The sequence below is a fragment of the Mastigoproctus giganteus genome, chromosome 1, assembly GCF_048544385.1.
Source record: "Mastigoproctus giganteus isolate SK-2022 chromosome 1, ASM4854438v1, whole genome shotgun sequence".
Taxonomy (NCBI): Eukaryota; Metazoa; Arthropoda; class Arachnida; order Uropygi; family Thelyphonidae; genus Mastigoproctus; species Mastigoproctus giganteus.
In genome coordinates, this window is record NC_143575.1 from 265,347,522 (window position 1) to 265,368,212 (window position 20,691).

Genomic DNA, 20,691 nt, shown 5'->3' on the forward strand with positions numbered 1-20,691 from the left:
GACAATCATTCCCCCACAGATGACGATGCTGTCTCCACTTCTCTGTTGCACTACAGGGCAATTGAATGCCACCCTGAAGAAGTTATGCATGACGTAGCTACCTCGGCCACTAAATATTGCCAAACGGCAACAACTTCGATACACGTGGAAAACTACCCCCGGATAAATAATGATTATGTGATTCTCATAAACAGTCAGCTGAATACACTCATTAATGAGATTAAGCAAATTAAAGCACAAAACTCAAGCCTACTTGAAGAAGTACAACTACTAAAGGCAGAAGTAATTAGAAATAAGATCACCGTTGTGAACCAGCCTTCTGTCATAGAACAAAACCATCGAAATGTCAAAGGAGCTACATCAAATGAATACATGATACCAGCTTATCGTGATAGTCATCAAAGTATGAAGAAACCCACTAAACCTCAAACCAGCAGTACTAAAGAAAAACAATCTTTAACTAATAGGAAACACAGCGACCTGCCTACCCCCATCGAATTGAGTCAATTACCTGTATTAGAGCACCCTTGTGAACCTAGGTGTGATATCGATTATATATCTGAAGCAACCGTTTCTCACAATGAAGCGTCTCAAAATGCTCCATGCCTACACTCAAGCTTGAGTGGTGTCACCAATAAAAAACCCACTTATGCACATATTGTCTCCCAGCAGTCACCCGTCGAACGATCGCGACCTAATTCCCCTTCGGAAGTGTCATTAACGATCAATAATCCAACTTCTCACCAAGATAGGTCTGTAAATAGATTGGTAGCCCAGGGGACCGGTCCCACTCAAGAAACATCACCAGCATACCCCAACAAAACCACACCAGTCAACCAATCCAACGTATTGGAGAAAATGTACAATATAACATCCGTCCAAACAAAATAAATAAGATCTTTATTGTACAGTTCACCTGTACACGCAGGTACCACGACCATACAATACCCTTCACGGCACCATGCCAGGGGTTATTAAATCTTCATTTCGAGACTTGGACCGTCCACAACCGATGCAAATATATCTAAATTCTTTGAGGAACAAATAGGAATCAAGGTGGCTGTGAGACCTGTGAAAACAAGATATCCCTCCTATTCTTCATTCACAATTACTTGTGAAAAACAGGATGAACTAAAAGTGCTAGATACCAGCACCTGGCCGCCAGGAACTCTAGTAAAAATGTACAAAGAACGGACATCTTCCGCATCCTACCGCACAAGATCGACAATAATACAGAGATAGCAACCAATGTCAGCCTCATGCCAACCTGTCTCAATAACTCCCCTTAAATGCTTCTACCAAAATGTACGCAGTATCAGCAATAAACTACACCCCATACAAACCATCATGTTACTAGCTGAATATCAGTTCATCTGCTTGACAGAAACCTGGTTATCTCACGGAAGGCAACTGGATGTCATAGGTCAGCCTCTTGATTACCTCAGCCTCCATAATTCCAGGGATAGCAGACGCGGTGGAGGGGTTGCGTTACTGTACTCATCCAGTTTCAAGCAGTCCAGATTTCAGGTGACCAAATCAGATAAATTCGAAGCCCTATGTGCCACATTAAGAAAGGATACCATACAACTACAAATTTGTCTTGTATATCTACCCCCTGACCACACAGAAGATTCACGAAATGAACTGATAGCATGGATAGCAGCCAACTTAGTCCCCAACATCCCTACCTTCATTATAGGCGATTTCAACATGCCTACGCCTAGACATGATGAGGCCACTGAGGATCTCATATCAGCCATTGGCACGTTTGGCTTATTTCACCAAACCACACCTCCTACCAGGGGAAACTAGATGCTGGATCTATTATTCCACAATCTTCCACACCTAGGTCTGACCACTGAACACCACAGCTTCCCCTCCGATCACTCTCCCATCACGTTTGAGTTTAACGTCACTGTAAACTCAAACACTGATGAAACTCTCAGGAACCAGAAGATTACCAAAACAGTATTCTCCATCAAATATTTAAACCCAGAGATCATCCTTGCGCGTCTCATAGAAATAAACTGGAAGGATCTACAGCAGGAATCAATAGATACTGCTACATCTAACCTGGCTAACCAGCTGCTTGAAATTGCCTCCCAAGGAGCTTCCAAACAATTAAAACTCTCTGATAGATCCAATACATGGTTCAATGCCGAAGTCCAAATAGCATTCAAGAGGAAACAAAAAGCATTCAGAATATGGAAAAAGTACCATAACTCAGCTGACTACCAGATGTACAAGAAAGAGCGGGCAACCTTCCTCAAATGTAAACGAAATGCAATCCGGCAGCTGGCACTCAACAGAATAAACCGCTCGAAACGTATTACATCCAAATGCAACAAAGATTTCCATATCGATGAGAAGGTATTTCAGGAATGGGTATCTTCGACTTTCCACGAGTTACCATTAGACCCAAAAACCCCAAACCTAAGTGATTTCATCATGCACTCCAGACAGCCCCTTTCAACTATAACGCTAACAAAACAACAACTTATAAATACGATCAATAGACTTCCTAATAAATCTACAATTGGTCCTGACGGCTTCCCTCTCTTCATGGTTAAAGTGTGTAGTGCCTTCATTGTGGAGCCCCTTCTTGTAATTTTTAACCGCATATTGAAGTCCGGATCAATCCCGACAATGTGGAATCACTACAGGGTACAACCCATACCCAAAAGAAGAAACCCAAAGGAACCTAAGGACTTGAGACCGATCTCAGTGGGTTGCTCTCTATTAAAAGTGTTTGAGAAAGCTATCTTATCAGCACTGATCGCCCAATGCTTCTCTCATAGACCGAAACATCTGCACACCGTGATCCCCAAAAGATCTACATATACAAACCTACTGGATACCCTATTTAAAATTCAAACTGCTCTCAACAGTAAATCTCAGCTAGACGTCATCTTCCTGGATATTTCATCTGCTTATGATAAGCTCTCAATTCCCGCTCTCATCAACATTCTGGAAAAGTACTTTGGCATTACTGGAAGCCTGCTAAAAACCATCAACCGCATCCTTACACCAAGACAACTCATCATCAGCTATAAATCCTTCCAACAGGAGTGCAGTATAACGAGAGGAGTACCACAGGGAGGTGTCCTATCTTGTGTACTGTTCGCCGCTGCCCTTGAACCCTTCCTCGCAAGGTATACTGATTTCTCATCGTATGCAGACGACCTCAAATTATACATAACGTCTAAAGAAGCTGAACAAACTCACCTGACCAATCAGCGAGTCTCCGTCCTGATCGACAGCCTTGTAGCATATCTACTGCAAATAGGTCTGGAAATAAATGAATCAAAGTCAGCTCAACTTACCTTTACAAAAAAGAGAATAAAAAATGACATCAGAGCCTATCACAACGGAGTGCAGATAAGGAAAGTGAAGTCTCACATCGACCTCGGCTTGACTTGGGACGAGGGCCTCACTTTTCAGACCCACTTCTCGACCATGAAAACTAAGACTTTCTCGGCGATGTGGGCAATTCGACAAGAGCTGACGGGGTTATTGAACGTAGATGTAGTCGGAGGATACGTTCAGCGGTGCCTACAACCTATCGCACTGTATGCATCACCAATCTGGTCTTCTGCCCCGACGTCGTACATAAATAGATTCCTCGCAGTCGAGTACTGGGTAATGCGATGGATGAACAGGGTCACGGGCAATGCTTTCACCATCTCCGGGGCTGTTTTATACACCAACTTAAATATCACTCCCTGGAGAGTTCACATTGCATCCAGGAATATTCTTCTTCTTTCTCAGATGCTTACCGGTGTGATTGATGCCCCCAGTCTTCGAGGACTTATCTCTACTCCACGTGCTGGACGCAGTAATGACAGTCCCTACTTACCTTTGCATTCTAAACTATCCAACCTGTGCTGTCTGAAGAACTTCTTCCCAAACAACGCAGTGAACCTTTTCAACTCATTGGCAATAGACACTGTGAAATACTCCGAAAGCAAGCAGTACAGAGTGAAGAGCATCTCAGAAGCGCACTGCTTACTTCAACTATAATCTTGACAATGAGTGAACTTGTAAACAATATTATAAATATACGCACTTGTGTAAATATTGTAAATAATTGTATTCGTGCATTTTTGTGCACTCTTCTTATATTGTAAATACTGTAAATAATTGTAATTTTTGCTTTTTGTACACCCTTCTTATATTGTATATAATTGCAATTCTTGCATTTTGTACACCCTTCTAGCCGGTCGGCTGTGTATAAGGGGTGAAAGCAAACACTTGCTATTTTTTTTAATAAACGGATTTTAATAATAAAAAAAAAAAAAACAAAGCTCCGTGGTATTCGAAGCTGTAAAGTTAAACACCATTTTCCCCTCTGGCAAAATTTTATTACAGGAAAACTGTTCAGGTGGGAATTCGAATTGGCAATCACTTACAGATTTCTCGACACCACCAACGTAGCCCGATCCTACCCAATCTGTGTACTCATGGATGATGGATTTTTCAATCAACTCGTTATTGCAATGAGAGAATTTCCTCAGTGATATTCGGAATTCTTCATTTGTAGTAATGTGGTCGTCAAGTTTGAAAATATCAGGGAGGTAACCAATGAGAAATTCAAATCGCTCATTGGCAGTAGCGCCAAGATGAAGAATACACTTGTTTTTGAACTGTTTGTTTCTCATTAATACTTCTGGATCTTCCTCGATGAATACTCCATCTATTACAGGAACAAATGAAAAATCGAATACCTCGTGTAATTTGCCCTCTTGTTTCATTAAATACTTTACATCTTTCTCGGGAAGGCACACCATGACATCGTCAAGGTTACCCTGATAGTGGGGACAGTTAACGATTTTCGGTAGTTGTAAACCTTGTTTAATGGCCTTTCTCCTATCGTGCATAGCCCAAAGAGAAGTTGCAGTTCCACTATGCATCATTGCTCGGTTGAACAAGTTACTACTGAAAAGAGACAAAAAATGATAACTCACACCTGCACCCCCTCACTCTCTCTCCAAACAATATTATATATTTTCTGGATCGCCTCCAAAATCAGCAATGTTCTCCTTCACCCAACGAATCGCCAAAGTTTGGTCAAGCAATCCTAGATTCCCTGGTGCATCAGGACGTCCTAAACAGAGCAATCCTAAAACTGCGACTCGGTAATTCATTGACACTACAATAACCTTTTCCTCAGAAACTAACAGTTTAGGATCGTATAAGAACTGATCGGTTGACCCCATAACAAAAGCACCCCCGTGAATCGAGATCATAACTGCAGCGTACTGAGATCTGGGATTTAGAACCCACACATTTAACTTCCAACAGTCCTCTTTAGGATTCTTAGATGCCATCATGTCCTTCAAATGCTCATTAATGTTTTCATTGTCCAAACAACGCAAATTTTTTGATTGCATGCACACATCTGGCATCGCGGTAGCGTCCAAGATATCAGTCCAGACTTCAATAGGCTCTGGTGGTCGAAAGCGATATTTGCCTTACAGATGGTTTGGCATATGGAATTCCAAGGAAAGCGTCCACAGATTTTCCATCTAATGTTGGAATATTTTTACCTTTAATTGTCTTTTTCTCGTGTTCACAGTAAGGTCTGATCCTGCTTGTGTTTTAGCATAGTCTCCAAATGAGATCGAAAACACTAGAATTTTAATGATGCAATTTCTGAATGCCATCGGTAAAAATTTATTTGCCTTTGCTGTTGTGGTGGCGATGTCTATCAAAAAATTTATATCTGTAAGAAGAAAAGGAATGATGAACAGATTTATAACAGTTATTAACTGCAAAGTTAAGACAATAAAAAAAGAGTTACTTAAACATATCAGAAGGAAAGAAAACGCATTTTTTAAAGTCTTGAAATTCCGGGATATTCATTCCCGGATATAATTTTCCTAACCTGTGGGCACTTCTGTATATTTGACATGATAAGTTCAAAATAAGATTATTCAATTCTGTTTTCAAAATTAAATCCAAAGAAGTACGGGAAGTAGCATTATTTGAAAAAAACCTTTAATTTGCTTTATGTCAGAACTTAGAACAAAGTTAATCTTTGCAATACAGAGATGGACTTTGTTCAGCCAATTTTGGATTTGGACTGATCTTTGTACAGCAGTACAGCAGCCTCTGTAATGTTTAAATTATTTGTATTATCTTTTCATTATAACATTATCTCCTGAATTCCAGTCCCATCAAAGACGGGAGGAATTTTTATGGATCTTTTTCACAATTTTACTCAGACGAGGGTTTTTTACTCCTGGAAACTTGGGTTTTTCGCCCAACAGAAAATTGACCTCAGAACACATGGAATAGTTTATTACTTAGGTCTTATTTGATTCCGTTCTTAGGAAACCTATTAACGAATATCTTTTGAAGGCACTGCAAAAGTTATTTCGATACAGGATAATGTTCCAAAATAAATTCAACTTCCAGAAGAATATATTACGAACGCTGCATTAATAAATGCTATAATATTTTAATAAATGGAGCGAAAGACCATTGCCTGTTACAATGAAACTGCCTTCTGCAATCTGTCGAAAAATGTCTCACGCTATAAATCATGTGTCCATTCAATAAAATCATGTGTCCTGTTGCATAGTTCCCTCAGTACAAACCATACAATCAGATGAACAATTGTTATTTTAATTTTATGAATATATGTTATATAATCTACGCTTTCTGGTTTATGTCTTTCATTGGTGTTCTTTTCGATGACCAGCTGCAACCTTTTGAATGAGATCGATGAACTAAGAAGAACGTTTTGTGTACTCAATGCGATGGACAAAATTAAAAAGTGAATTCTTTAATTCTACAAAACAGCGCTGAATTCTATTTCGCAGTATCGTGGACTACTATCAATGCATCGTGTTTATTCAAGAAATGCCTTCGTGCGTAGCACAGTTGGTAGAATCGCCATCCTCCCCAACATCGCGTGGAAAAGACCTGAGTTCCAGTCTCATCGATGAAGTGAGGAATTTTATGGGCCTTTACTGGAACGTAGTTTGACGATCTCACAAGAAAGTGGCATGGATTTTTCTCCCGAAAACTCGAGTTTTTCGTCGAGCAAACAGCAATTTTCAGACAGTATACCTGGAGCAATATGACCTTCCTCCTCGATGCTCCTAAACCCTACTGCTACTACAGCGAATTCAATAAATATTTGAAAAAATCTTGTAGAAAAAGAAAATCAGAATCTACCTACCTTAGTTGTCTCCAGAAGGTGAACTGCTAAATAAAGCAACGTTGAAGTTGCTGATTGAAATTATCTTCGCATATACGTGAAGTAACTGTTAAGGAGAAACACTTCACGTAATTACAAAACAGGAACATCCAGCATGGCATCACATCCGTTTTTTGTGTCGACACATCCGTTTTTTGTGGCCCTTGAAATTATACAATGCTACGCATCCCTTATCAGATCCTTTGACAGCTCAATGTCTTTGAACCCTGATAATTGACGCTGCCTCTTTGCCATTGAACACTATCTAAACAGATAATGGCGTTCAATCTCACGATTGCAAGTTCTTATCAAAAGAAATACGAACTATATATTGAAAACTTAGAGCAGTTATAAGTGGCTATTGTTCCTATGGTCCACTTGAAATTTAAATGCACCTGAATTCCCGTAATGGGATTCTCATTTAATATATTTAATGCTGCAAAATGAAAGTGTAAAATCTTCTATTTGGCATCAATAAAATATAACCTCCACTTCCCTGATCATCTCTGAAGCCAATTAAAGTCGTTCTTAAGGAGCGCTGGCCATTGACCGCCCACCTTCCCCATCCCAATATCATCCCTATAATCTTCGTTAATATCATTTAAGAAAATAAAAAAAAAGCAGCAATCCCAGAACCGATCATTGGAGATATCCACTTCGAATACTAACTCAATCTGGGTAAATAATAAAGATATCTGGAAAGAATACTACGTTTCTTACACAGTTTATTTCTAATCGTTTTAATTTACTTCTTTATGTTTGATCGAAAGTAGAGTTCATCCAACCATGAATATCCCAAAATTAGGGACCATTAGCTTTTCAGTAGAGTGTGTGGTTGCCCATGAAAACTAATCAACTTTGACTTGGCGCATTATGGCCTTAGATACCAATGCTCCATAAAACAACAACAGATTATCAACGTTCTGAAATCAGAAGAAAAACTGTATACTCACATTTCATTCACAGAGCTAAAGGCAGGATTTTTTGGTAATAAACCGTCTCTCTAAAAGAGCATATCACAAAACATGTACGGTTCTAGAAGGAGGTAGATATAACTTCGTTCATCTCCCTAAAGAATCGTAGTCATCTACAATTGGACTTTGATTACCACTCTTTCTGAAGCATATTTTACATCGAATGAAGCCTTCGTGGATTGCACGGTTGGTAGAATTGCCGTCTTATCCATGCGCAGATGAAAGGACCTGAGTTCGAGTCCCGACGATGACGCGAAGAATTTTTATGAGTCTTTTTCACAACGTGGCTGAGTTAGTCGGTCTCAGGAGAGGGAACCATGGTTTCTCACGGAAACTAAAATTACTTGTATTTGCTGAGTAATAAACACGTTACTACTGTTATCATATACAAACATCATGGTCTTACATTTTGCAATATTAAAGAATAAATGATTAGCTGCCGACCAATCAGAAGTTAGTTAAATGCTTGTGAATCGCGATATACCCAAATTCTATACATCGCTTTATAGTCCTGGTCACGTTCGTTATATTATTTTTCATTTAGCTGGAGATTTTGAAAGTTGCTGTTCCTTAATATACGTAGAACCTTTGTATAGGTTGTTGTTCCAGGGTTTTACGAGCATCAACGAATAAGGCCAAATTAATCCGTGTATACTGTCTGTAAATTGCGTGTGTTCTGAGGTCGATTTTCTGTTTGGTGGATGAAAAATCAGGTTTTCCGGGAGATTTTAATAGTGTGTTGAGCCTCCTTTATCCTTCAAAACAGCTGGAATTTGTCTAGGCATGGATTGAACAAGATGCTGAAAACGTTCTGCAGGAATGGAGTACCATGCAGACATGAGTGTGTCACGCAGTTCCTTGAGATTCGACGGTGGTGTAGGCCTGCAGCAGCGAACAGCCCTTTCCAGCTCATCCCAAAAATGTTCAATAGGATTGAGATCCGCGGACTGAGCGAGCCACTGCAGCAAACAAAACTCATTATCATGTTCCTTGGGAAAGAAACCTCCCTGGAGGCATTTATTGTACCTCCTCCTGTTGTACAATAAATGCCTCCAGGGAGGTTTCTTTCCCAAGGCCTGGAAGACTGCTCTTCTGCGCCTGATAAAAACACCACACAAGCTACCTTCAGATCCTTGCTCCTTCCGTCCCATGCACTCTTGGCAAATCTCGAGAAAATTCTCGAGCGTCTTATGGTCCTAAGAGTGTCGGCCGTTTTCCAGGCGAAAAATCTAATCTCTCCACATCAATATGGTTTCACACCAGGACGCTCCTCTGAAGAGGCCCTTTTTTGACCTGGTGTTACATAAAGAAAACTCCGAGACCAAGTTTGAATTGGCAATCTTTGTCGATTTTGAGGGAGCGTTCAACACTGTTCTGGTGGCACAGCGCTTAGGAGGGCCTCTAGTCTGCCTCCTGTTCCCATCAATTATATAAACTTTTCCATAGCTACTTCTCCGAAAGAATTGTTATCCTAAAATCTAAGTATCAACATGTCCTCAGGCCTGTCCCTCGAGGATGCCCCCAGGGGTCGGTTTTGGGGCCTGTGGTGTGGAATATGGTTCTACAGAATTGGCTCTCCCGTTCATTTGAGAACACCAAAGTTGTTGTCTTTGCCGATGACCTTACGACCATTGTGTCTGGAAAATCTTGGAGTGTCATTGAACATAACGCCAATCTGGTCCTCTCTGATCTCTCCTCCTGGGCAGCATTGAACAAACTCCACATTAACCCAAGTAAAACCAAAATGATGCTCTTTAAGCACAAGCTAGACCGGAGGCGTCCACCACAAGTTAAAATCTCTGGACTCCGGCTACCCGTAGTTACTGAAGCTGCCATTCTTGGAGTGGTAATCGACCGCAAACTGAACTTCCTGCCACACCTCACCCCATCTCAGATCAAAAGTCAAGAAGCTCTCTAGCTCCATTATTCGTATCTTCAGGAACGACTGGGGCCTTTCCAAGAGGACGCCTCGTCTCTACTATAAAGCAGTCTTCCTGCCAATCGTCACATATGCAGCCGGTGCCTGGTTTCACCGAGTTGGCTTGGTCAAGATGCGAGACAGATCTAGTTCCATCCAGCGTACAATGCTACTGGCTACCCTTAGAGTTTACAGAACAGTTTCTAGAGCAGCCATCCAGGTCATAGCTGGAAGTCTTCCTCTGGATTTGTATGACGCTTACAGAGGACTAGTATTTAGAATTAAAAACAACATCCCCACTAAGTTCCTTGACATCGAGCTTGATCTTGACACCGACCCAAAAGCTAAGAAAGCCAGATGCTACAACAAGTTACTGAACATCTGGCAGACCCGCTGGTATACATCCCAGGTTGAAATGGTTACTAGAAGATTCCTTCCTGATGTAACCTTTACATCCTCTAATTTGGTCCAATCCTGGCTTTCCCTCACCATGGAGACTTCCTTCCTAATTACTGGACATGGCTCTCTCAATGAAAAACTGCACCAACTAGGCCTCTGCACGACTGACCTGTGCTGCTGTGGAGCCAAGGAAAACTGGAGGCACCTCCTTTTTGATTGTATTCTGTACGAAGACTTGAGACAAGATTTAGTGACCACCATCCCAATATCGGAAAACCAATTAGACCAGTTACTCCAAACCCCTGAACGTTTATTTGCTCTTCACAACTTTGCTACGGAAGTCTTTGCTCGAAGGAGGAGATCATATAGAGTGGTCAACACCCCTGGCATTGGGCCTGAAGTGGATTAGACAATGTTTATTTTCTCCTCCTTGCATTCTGGTTGGAGTCAGCCACTCCACACTTACTTTTATTTATTATATATATATTTCTTTTTCCCTCCAAATTTATTATTTTTTTTATTTATTTATTTTATTTATTTATTTATTTTTATTTTATTTATTTATTTTATTTTTCTTTATTATTTTTTTATTTTAAAATTTTTTATTTATTTTAATTTATCTATTCATTTATTATTATTATTATTTTATTTATTTATTTATTTTGTTTATTATTATTTTATTTATTTATTTATTTTGTTTATTATTATTTTATTTTTTTTCTCCCATAACCTGCACCACAGGTGGTTATTTTTCTGTTTATTTTATTTTTATTTATTTATTTTTATTATTATTATTATTATTATTATTTTATTTATTATTTTTTTATTATTTATTATTTATTTATTTATTTATTTTATTTATTTTTTTTTCCCCATTACCTACACCACGGGTGTTTTTTTTGTTTTGTTTTTTGTTTTTTGTTTGTCTGCCCCTCTGGAACGGGCCCCCAGAGGATTCTGACCTACCTGCTGGCAACATCATGTGGATCAGAGTCTCTTTTGAGACAATACGTGCATTACTGGGACTGGCCCACCTTCCTGTGGTGTGGACGAGTACCCAGAATCATCTCTCCAGGTGTTTGATGTTTCTGGTTAGCCAAGTGGTCAGACACAACAACAGAACACACACATAATACACACAAATCTACATCACACACATATCTGGCCCATTTGTAGTGATACTGTTCTTCACAGAGATACCAGGAGGAGTTGAACAGATGTTCTAGGTGCCGCCCTTTACAAAAACACATGTCACACACACACACACACACACACACACACACACACACACACACACACACACACACACACACACACATTATCATGTTCCTGGAACCCTTCAATAGTGATTCTGGCTTTGTGCACCGGCGCACTATCCTGCTGGAAGTAACGATCTGACTGAGATAAACTGTCACCATGAACGGATGCACTTAGTCACAAACGATGTTTAGGTACGACGTGGAATTCAGACGTGAATCTATGGGTATCAATGGACCCAACGTGTGCCAAGAAATACTACACCATAATACTCCCCCACTACCTTGCACAGTAATCGTCAGACATGACGGGTCCATGGATTCATGTTGTTTTCGCCAAATTATGAGCCTTCCATCAACATGATGCACCAGGAACTTCGACTCGTCAGACCAAACAATTGTTTTCGTATCTTCGATAGTCCAGTGCTGGTGTTGCTGTGCCCACAGGAAGCGTGCTCTCTTGTTCTTCATTGATAACAAAGGTACACAATGTGGATGTCGGTTGTTGTAGCCCATTCGCGACAAAGTGCGACTAGTGGTCCGTTGCGATATTTTGTTCTTCGCACCAAGATTGTATTCTGACGTGATGGGCGACATTGTGGCCCGTCTGTTTGCTTGCACAATTCCCTAGCCATCCTCCTCTGACCTCTCTCATCAACAAACGATTTTCTTCCACAGGAGTGCCGTTGAGAGGATGTTTTCTGTTCATTGCATCATTCTCGATATACCCTTGAAACTGTGGTGCGTAAAAAGTTCAAGAGAACTGCCGTTTCAGAGATGCTTTGTCCAGCACATCATGCACCTACTACCATGCCACGTTCAAGGTCCGTTAGGTCACTCCTTTTCCCCATTCTTCCTTCTGTTTGTACGCTTAAATGATACTGCAAAGGTTGTTTTGCTGCATTTATATCCACAACTGTGGTCATGTGACTTGCAACGTTGTGGAACAGACCATTTGTGTGCACAGCACAAGTGTACCTAATAAAGTGTCACCTGAGTGTAGGTCTTTAGCAAATCGGTTGGATCCTTCTCCCTTGTAATGTGCATCTAATATCTCTACATACTGTCCATCTTATCTTAGTGTTTTTTAACATCTTTTTAAAGTTGTTCAAGTTTTTCATTTCAATAATTTAATGGCTATCTTTTAACTTTAATAGAAAAGCGACCTTCATTGCTTAATGAGGATGTGTTTAATTGAGAACAACTTTCTTCCGATTTTTTTTTATTTTACAGTTGAGTATAAAAATCAAATGTAATTAAGTAAATTTATTTAGGGACTGGTCCAGACACTTTTTCTCGAATCTTTCCTTTCACAAGAATCCACTTTATCTGAAATGATAAATAAATAAGCATTTTAACAAAATTTTGCCATTAAATTAAAATAAATAGAGTTAAATTGATTTAATTTTAGAATAGAGTTAATAGAGAAACAAAAGAGTTAATTAAATTTAGAATGATACGTTTCACCAAGACATTAAAAATGTGGAGATGAGGGCAAGTGGAATGTCAACGTGATGGCTGGCTATTGCTGGATGCTAAAGAGGGACTATAAAGGAGAAGAATCTGCAAGAGAATATCAAAGAAACGAAACTTTGACTCATTGTAGATCAGTTTTTAAAATGAGAAGTGGCTGATTAGTTGAATTTTTATGCCTTTTTTATGGTACTTTTAACACGTATACAAAAGTCTCGAAAAAGAAGATTTTTTTTAATAATTTACGCGCACAAATTCTGCCAAAATTAATAAAAATTTATGAAAAATCAAAATTTCTTCAGTGATTTCTTAAAGGAACCAGGCGTGATGGAAAAAGAAACGGAAGTTATTTTTGAAATCATTATTAGAAAATGATTCAGAAACACCCTTTTCTGTGAAATGAATTTTTCTTAAAATGCAGAGCAGTGTTAATTCTTCTGTATAGAATCTCGTAAATACCATTAACAATATTACAAAACTATTTAAAATCGTTAAAATTTATTAATATTAATAAATTAATAGAGTAATTAACTTTGTAATCTTCACATGGATATAAAACTGAATAAATGTCTTCAAGTATGTTGTAAAATATCCAAATAATAATAATAAACACCACTAAATTCCTATTTGAAAATTATAATTTAAGAAAAAAAGGGTAACATCTACCAAATATTTAAAATCATTGAACTCTACTATCTTCAGTGCTTAACATGTGACATTAATTTCGACTATAATCCTGTGAAATACGATGACAAAAATTCAGTAGACTTCCTTTCCAATTAAAACGTGATCTAATAATCATCAAAAACAAAGATTAAACACTAAATAAACACGTTTACAGTATACTAACCTGTCCATTGTAACAAAAAGGGCACATAATATTGCCAGAAGGCACACTGCCTGGAACGAAGTCCACGACCTATCGAACTCGACTCTGCTTTATCGAAAATGAAATACTCCTTTTTTTCCGTTGTGTACAGAGGCCATTTTTCATTGCCTTCAGAGCCATCTGGGGACAAATTAGGATTGCTAGAACACAGAATAGGTGAGATTAAAATAAAAATAAAACAGGGGCACGATGACCCTGTGGCAATGACACTGGATTACCAGCCTGATAGACTCGGGTTCTCTTCTCGCTTTAGCGGAATCGAACGCGCCTCCATCACACTGGGAAACCGGTATAATAAAAGTAGTAAATCACAATAATTATAAGAAGAAAATATTGCGAAAGTCGCTTTAGCGGACATATCTCTCTAAGGTCAAATGACTACTGAGGCACAGAACACCCAAGAACTAGCACTACCACTGGACGTAAGCTAAACAGGTCCACTTCCATAAATGGATGATGTCGAAGAGAACTAATAATCATACTGCATCGATTGTGGGGCAGGATAAAGTCACTCGCGTTCAGGCCTCAGGTAGACGGGTAGGTTCAAAAGGTCGGAGACGGGCTGCTGAGGAAGGCAGGGGAGCGAGTGGCGCTGTTCCCATATGGCTACCACAACGGAGGGCAAGAGCATCCAGCTGAAAGTGTATTTTGTGCAACTCTGCTAATGACGCATGAAGTGGAACATCGAAATGAATACGTTCATCATGCGAGCATGCTATAAAATAACCAAGGTGTAGACCGATATGGTAATTTAGAAGAAGTTGGAATGATTTCCAAATATTCAGGTAACCAAACAGCTAATAGCGCACCGAAGAAGGACCATTGTCAAGAAGATCATGATACTTTCTGGAATCTTGGAAAAAATCAAGCAGGATGTGAACGATCAACACAAAGAATGTTGATAACACGGGAACAGAGGAGGAAGAGCGAGGAGAAATGCAACCCAGAGTAGCTGAAGTGGAAAAAGATAAAGGACGAGATCGTGGTATTAAAGAAATGAAACCCCTGGCTTTTAGCCGTGAAGGGTATTGTGTACGGCATGTGCGTTTTGTATGCAATAAAGAGTTCTTCTTCTTCTTCTTCTAAAATGAGTGGAAGAGGAGGGGGAATTTTAGAATTCGAGGAAATAACCCCAGAAATACCCACGTGTTGCCGAAGCAAAGACCAAACAGGAACCTGTGGAGAGTCACAGACCACCGCAATTATACCACAAATTATACCACATTACCTCGAAAACAACAACAAAAAAAAAAAAAAAAAAAAAAGAACACCAGCTAGGGAAAGAAGACTTCAGCAGAAGAATTGAGAAATCAAGAGTCGATTACCGACAGGCTAATAGGAGTAAGAAATTCATAGTAAAACTGAAGAGCATCCTCAAGAGAGCCAACGTTCAAAGCAAACAGAAGACCAAAAATCAGAGAATAGGAAATACTTTGACACAGAAGTAGAAACTCCTCGCATTTAGCAAGAGACTTCTCCGATACAAAGGAAAAGAAAAGCTCCCAAAGGAAAAAAAACTACCGAGCCTTCTACGAAAACCGAAGAGCATTCTACAGAAGTATCGGACGTGAAAGATGTAAACGTACCACACAAGCAGAAGAACATCCACGATTTCTGGGCAACGTATGGAGTACTGAAGTAAGACATAACAGTTGAGAGTCCTGGACAGAACTAGAACGGAAGTAAACCAAAGACATAACAGAAGACCTAAAGGAAGTAAACCAAAGACATAAGAGAAAAAGAATGGGAGATTCGTGAAGAGGAATTACAACAGTATTCTTGGGTTCAACAACTGTAGAACCCACGAACAGATAACTTGCCCACACCAGCACCTAGCAGACAAGTTCACCCGAATGACGTCACCCAGTAACAATCCCAGAGTTTCTCTGTCAGGGATTCACATATTTGAAAGTTAAAGACCAAGATAGAAGGAATCTGGCGAAATACAGACCGATCACTTGTCTCCCAACGGTGTACAAGATCCTGACAAGCTGCATAACCAAGGAGATGTCAGACTACTTGGAGAGCCAGAATATCATGGACTAACACCAAAAAAAGATTAAAAAAAAAACTTATAATAGGTTTTTTTTTTCTTGAGACCACCCGTATAATTACATTGATATACCGCACATTGTGTATTTCTATAAATTGCGTGTGTTCTCTGCTCGATTTGCTTGTTTCGCTGGTCGAAAAGCCCGACTTGCCCCTGGAGAAATAACCTTGCTTTCTTCGCCTGAAACCAACTAACTCAGGCAGAGAATGAAAAAGCCCAATAAAGTTCCTCGCGTCATCGACGGGATTCGAACTTGGGCCTTTTCTACCCAGTGTGGAGAGGACGGTGACGATACCATTGTGATACCACCGCAGCCGGCCGAATAGCAGAAAGCATGCAAGCGAATGAGCAAAGGATGCAAGCAGCATTTAACGGTAATGTCTCAGTTACAGAGCAAGACTACAAGAAGCACTGCAATCTGTACACTGCCTATATCGATTACCGCAAGGCCTCCGATTCAAAGCCTCATAGCTGGCTAATTTACACGCTGAAGACCAACAAAATCAATCCGACAGTGACAAACTTCGTAGAAATAACCATATCGAAATAGAGTACCACCATTATGGTCGAGAACATCAGAACCAGAGCGATCCCATCAGGAGAGGAATCTTTCAGGAAGATGCGGTGAGCCCACTCCGGTTCTGTTCATGTGGAATAGTCAGTTGAGTAACTAACTATTCACCATGCTCGACACCATTCATGTAGACTTTCCATGTAGACTTCATGTAGACGCTTCCATGGGCGGTGTTATTCTTCTGAATTGGATTGCCGCTCTTTCTTTCAAACTAGTCGGAACGTGTCCCGCAACTTCCGTTTTCTGGAACAACTTCTCTTCTCAAGTATTTCCTGAAAATTGCAATGTACAGAAACTCAAGTGTAATGTCAACAATTTTCTACTTTCATCTTCACAACCCATGCGCTGTATAAAGTTACAATACCTTATGTATTTTAAAATAATAATACTATTAATAATAACAATCAGAAACAAAAATAACTTTTACAATTTAATTTTTACTTATATCTTCATGTATATAAAATTACACGACTATTGCCTAATGTAATAAACAGTTTGAAAACAGAAAACTTACCCTGTTTTGGCAAAATTTGCCCATAACTTCATAATGCGAGAGGACAAGGATATTTCTAGTGGGGCACTTTTCAATGATGGATTCAAATAAAATCCCATCACGTAAGATTGATCTGAACCATGAGTAACTCCCATCCACTTTGAATGAAATCCTTCCATAACTGGCGGTGCATTGTGTTCGAAGCTATAAAGATACACATCATTTTCTGCATTGGCAAAATTTCGAGCAAACTGCTCAGTTGGACACACAAAATGGCGATCACCCACAGATTTATCGACACCATTAACGTAGTCCGATCCTATCCAATCTTTGTATTCCTGGATAATGGACTGTTCGATCAGCTCGTTATCGAAAGGAAAGTATGTCCTCAGAGATTTTAAAAAATCCTTATACGTGATAGTAAGTTCATCATTCACTTTGAAAATATCGGGGAGGTCCATAATTAGAAATGAAGATCCCTCGTTTAAAGTTGCTCCAAGGAGAATGCTCGTGTTTTTGAACTTTTTGTTTTTAAGTAATATTTCAGGATCTTCCTCAATGAATACTCCGTCTGTTACAGGAACGAATGAAAAATCCAAAGCTCCATGTAGTTTTCCATCCTGTTTCATTAAATCCCGTGCATCTTTCTTCCTTAGACACTCCATGACATCATCGAGGTTGTTTTTATCATGAGGACATCCCACCGATTTCGCCAGTTTTAGACCTTGAATAATGGCCTTTCTCCTATCGTGCATGGCCCAAGGAGAAGTTGCAGTTCCACTCTGCATGATGGCTCGATTGAACAAGTTTCGACTGAGAGGAGACAGAAGGTGATAACTCACACTTGCACCTCCCGCACTTACTCCGAACAAGGTTATATTTTCTGGATCACCCCCAAAATCAGCAATATTCTCTTTGACCCAACGAATCGCCAAGGTCTGGTCAAGCAACCCTACGTTCCCTGGTGCATCAGGACGTCCAAAATAGAGAAATCCTAAACTTGCGACTCGGTAATTCATTGCTACTACAATGACCTCTTCCTCAGCAACTAACACTTTTGGATCGTTGAAAAACACATCAGTCGACCCACCGATAAAAGCCCCACCGTAAATCGAGATCATAACTGCAGCTTTCTGAGGTCTAGGGTGTGGAACCCACACGTTTAACTTTAGACAGTCCTCTTTGGAATTCTTAGGTGATAAAAAGGCTTTTAACTGTTCACTTAATATTTCATCCATAAACCGTACGTTTGATTGCATACATGCATCTGGAAGCTCGGTAGCATCCAAGGTATCAGTCCACGCTTCAACAGACTCTGGTGGGCGGAAGCGATATTTGCCTACAGGAGGTTTGGCATATGGTATTCCAAGGAATGCATCAATAGATTTCCCACTTGGTGTCCCAATATTTTTTCCTTTAATTGTTCCTAATCGCGTGTTCACAATAAGATCTTCTGATACTGCTTGTGTTTCAGCATTGCCTCCAAAAGAGATTGCAAATGCTGCAATTACGAAGATGATGTTTCTGAATCCCATTGATAAAAATTTACTTGCTTTTGCTGTTGTTATTACGATTCCTCCCAAAAAAATCGATATCTGTAAGAAGAAGAAAGAATAGTTGGCAGATAAACAACGCTTATTACTTGCAGAGTTAAAAATTGTATAATTAGCCCATTAATTAATCATTTTACTTAGTATTAATTTATGGTTAATGTTCTATTATCATTACTTAAAATAGTCCATCAGTCATTTGCAAGGAATTAAATAATCATTATTCTTCCTCAACGTTTTCTGATAGTATTTTTAAAGACTTCATCCGTGGGATCGCTGGAACAAACAAGCCGGAAAGTTGTGGAAAGCTGTCTGGACTCTGGAGGAGGAGGGCAGTTTGTCTTCACAGAAGCCTACAGAGAGCGAAAGAGACCTGAAACTTCTAAAATTCAAACATTGCGTACGTGTGAGCAAGATCTATGAATCTGTAGATCTTCACCACTCAAATCGACTTGGGATTAATATTTAGGGAGTTCAGGAGACCGGATTAGTCGTGGCTGTTCCTTTGATCGGTTACATAGTCAGACTAATTAGGAAGTAGGTGCATGTCAAATGTTCGGTTTCAGATTAAGGCTGGCGTCTGGCTGTCTGGGATGGAAAGTTTCGTATTCTTTAGAAGGTAAGGTGTGAGATGGAAATTGAGTGTCTGTGGAGGTAGTCGGTCGACATCAAAGGGGCATACGGCCTGGGAAGAAAGCAAAGATATTCAAAAAGAAGTTTGGATCTCGCGCTGAAGGGACAGCATGGAAAAATTATATTAGCGAATGAAACGGAACGTACATTTAAATAGAAAGGGGAAGATTGGTTGAAGTCCCGACCGGAGACTGTCTAGTAAACAGGGGCGGTGTGGAATTAAGGTGAACCTCTCGAAAAACAAGGGAAAGGGAGCTTTGGGAAAATAGACAGAGAAAGAAAATAAATTAAGTCGGGCAGTGTAGAAATGTAAGGAGTGATAGAAAGCGGCCTAGACTGTAATGAAAAAAATAGTTAAAAGTAGAAGTAAGGGGAAGGACAAGGATGATAAGAAAAGGGGTTATGAAAGACAGTTAAAGGCAACACCACTCAAGCCAGATCTTTCGATTTTTTTTAACAAAATGCAGTGACTTTCCTTTAGGGACACGACTACCAAGGTTCAGATTCCGAGCCTAAATTGAATTTTATTACCACACTTGACCTTCTATTTTTGAGCCGGAGTTTTTCCTTTTTAAAGATAAACTTTCATTTCTTCTTCCACCCACTGCATATTTTTCTAAATAGTGCTTTCAACACACTAGTGATTTTCTTTGTTTCCTCAATTGTGGCTACTGCAAAACGTGGTTGAAATGACATCCTTCTTTGAAAATCGGAAAAAGAGCTGCCTTTCTCGCAGCATCAACTCAGAACCCCAAAGAAAGCGCAAAGAATTTATCTGATACTAAGAAGTTTGTGTCATAGCATGACAACATACATTCGTAATTATTTGGCCAGTGAGTATATAATACATTAATATTACTCTCTCAAAATCTATAATTTGGCTTCTTCTTGATGTTATAATGAGGAATAAATCAAATAAAGAAAGATGAGGGCGTACTTACCCAACTGTACCACAGAAGGCTTACTACAAAGTGCGAGGCGTTCACGATTATCCTCAAATGTACGTGGTGGCTGTTTAGGAGAAATGTATCACGTGATAATCTTGATTAGTGTCGCTGTTGACAGAGCCGTTTCGGTGCCTCTATAGATAGAGAGGCTCAGCGTCCGCTCTAAGAAATCCCTTTGCGAGTAGCCTGCTTTTGATCAGTACACAATAGTGGTCTAGCATTTATTACGCGATTGTTAGCTCTTATCAAAAAAAAAAACACAAAAAAATCCTACAGCTATACTCCAAATACACACTTGGTATATGTGTGTTGTTAGGTTCGTCCACTT

The 20,691-nt window shown here is 39.6% G+C and overlaps 3 protein-coding genes across 3 annotated transcripts; all 3 read right to left on the reverse strand.

The window, feature by feature from the left end:
- Window positions 1-1,051: 1,051 nt before the first annotated feature.
- Window positions 1,052-4,913, reverse strand: LOC150091915 (acetylcholinesterase-like). The gene is made up of 2 exons (XM_090370216.1): window positions 4,410-4,913; window positions 1,052-1,069 (listed from the first exon to the last, which is right to left on the reverse strand). The coding sequence occupies exons 1-2, from the start codon at window positions 4,911-4,913 to the stop codon at window positions 1,052-1,054; spliced, it is 522 nt and encodes a 173-aa protein (XP_090226342.1).
- An 84-nt stretch (window positions 4,914-4,997) lies between these two features.
- LOC150091916 (cholinesterase-like) lies at window positions 4,998-5,405 on the reverse strand. Its single transcript, XM_090370226.1, has one exon. It carries the CDS (start codon window positions 5,403-5,405, stop codon window positions 4,998-5,000), a length of 408 nt encoding a protein of 135 aa, XP_090226352.1.
- A 7,610-nt stretch (window positions 5,406-13,015) lies between these two features.
- Window positions 13,016-20,475, reverse strand: LOC150091917 (acetylcholinesterase-like). Its single transcript, XM_090386150.1, has 4 exons — window positions 20,358-20,475; window positions 17,255-18,828; window positions 14,075-14,253; window positions 13,016-13,080 (listed from the first exon to the last, which is right to left on the reverse strand). The coding sequence occupies exons 2-4, from the start codon at window positions 18,766-18,768 to the stop codon at window positions 13,022-13,024; spliced, it is 1,752 nt and encodes a 583-aa protein (XP_090242276.1). The 5' UTR covers window positions 18,769-18,828; window positions 20,358-20,475; the 3' UTR covers window positions 13,016-13,021.
- Window positions 20,476-20,691: the final 216 nt, after the last annotated feature.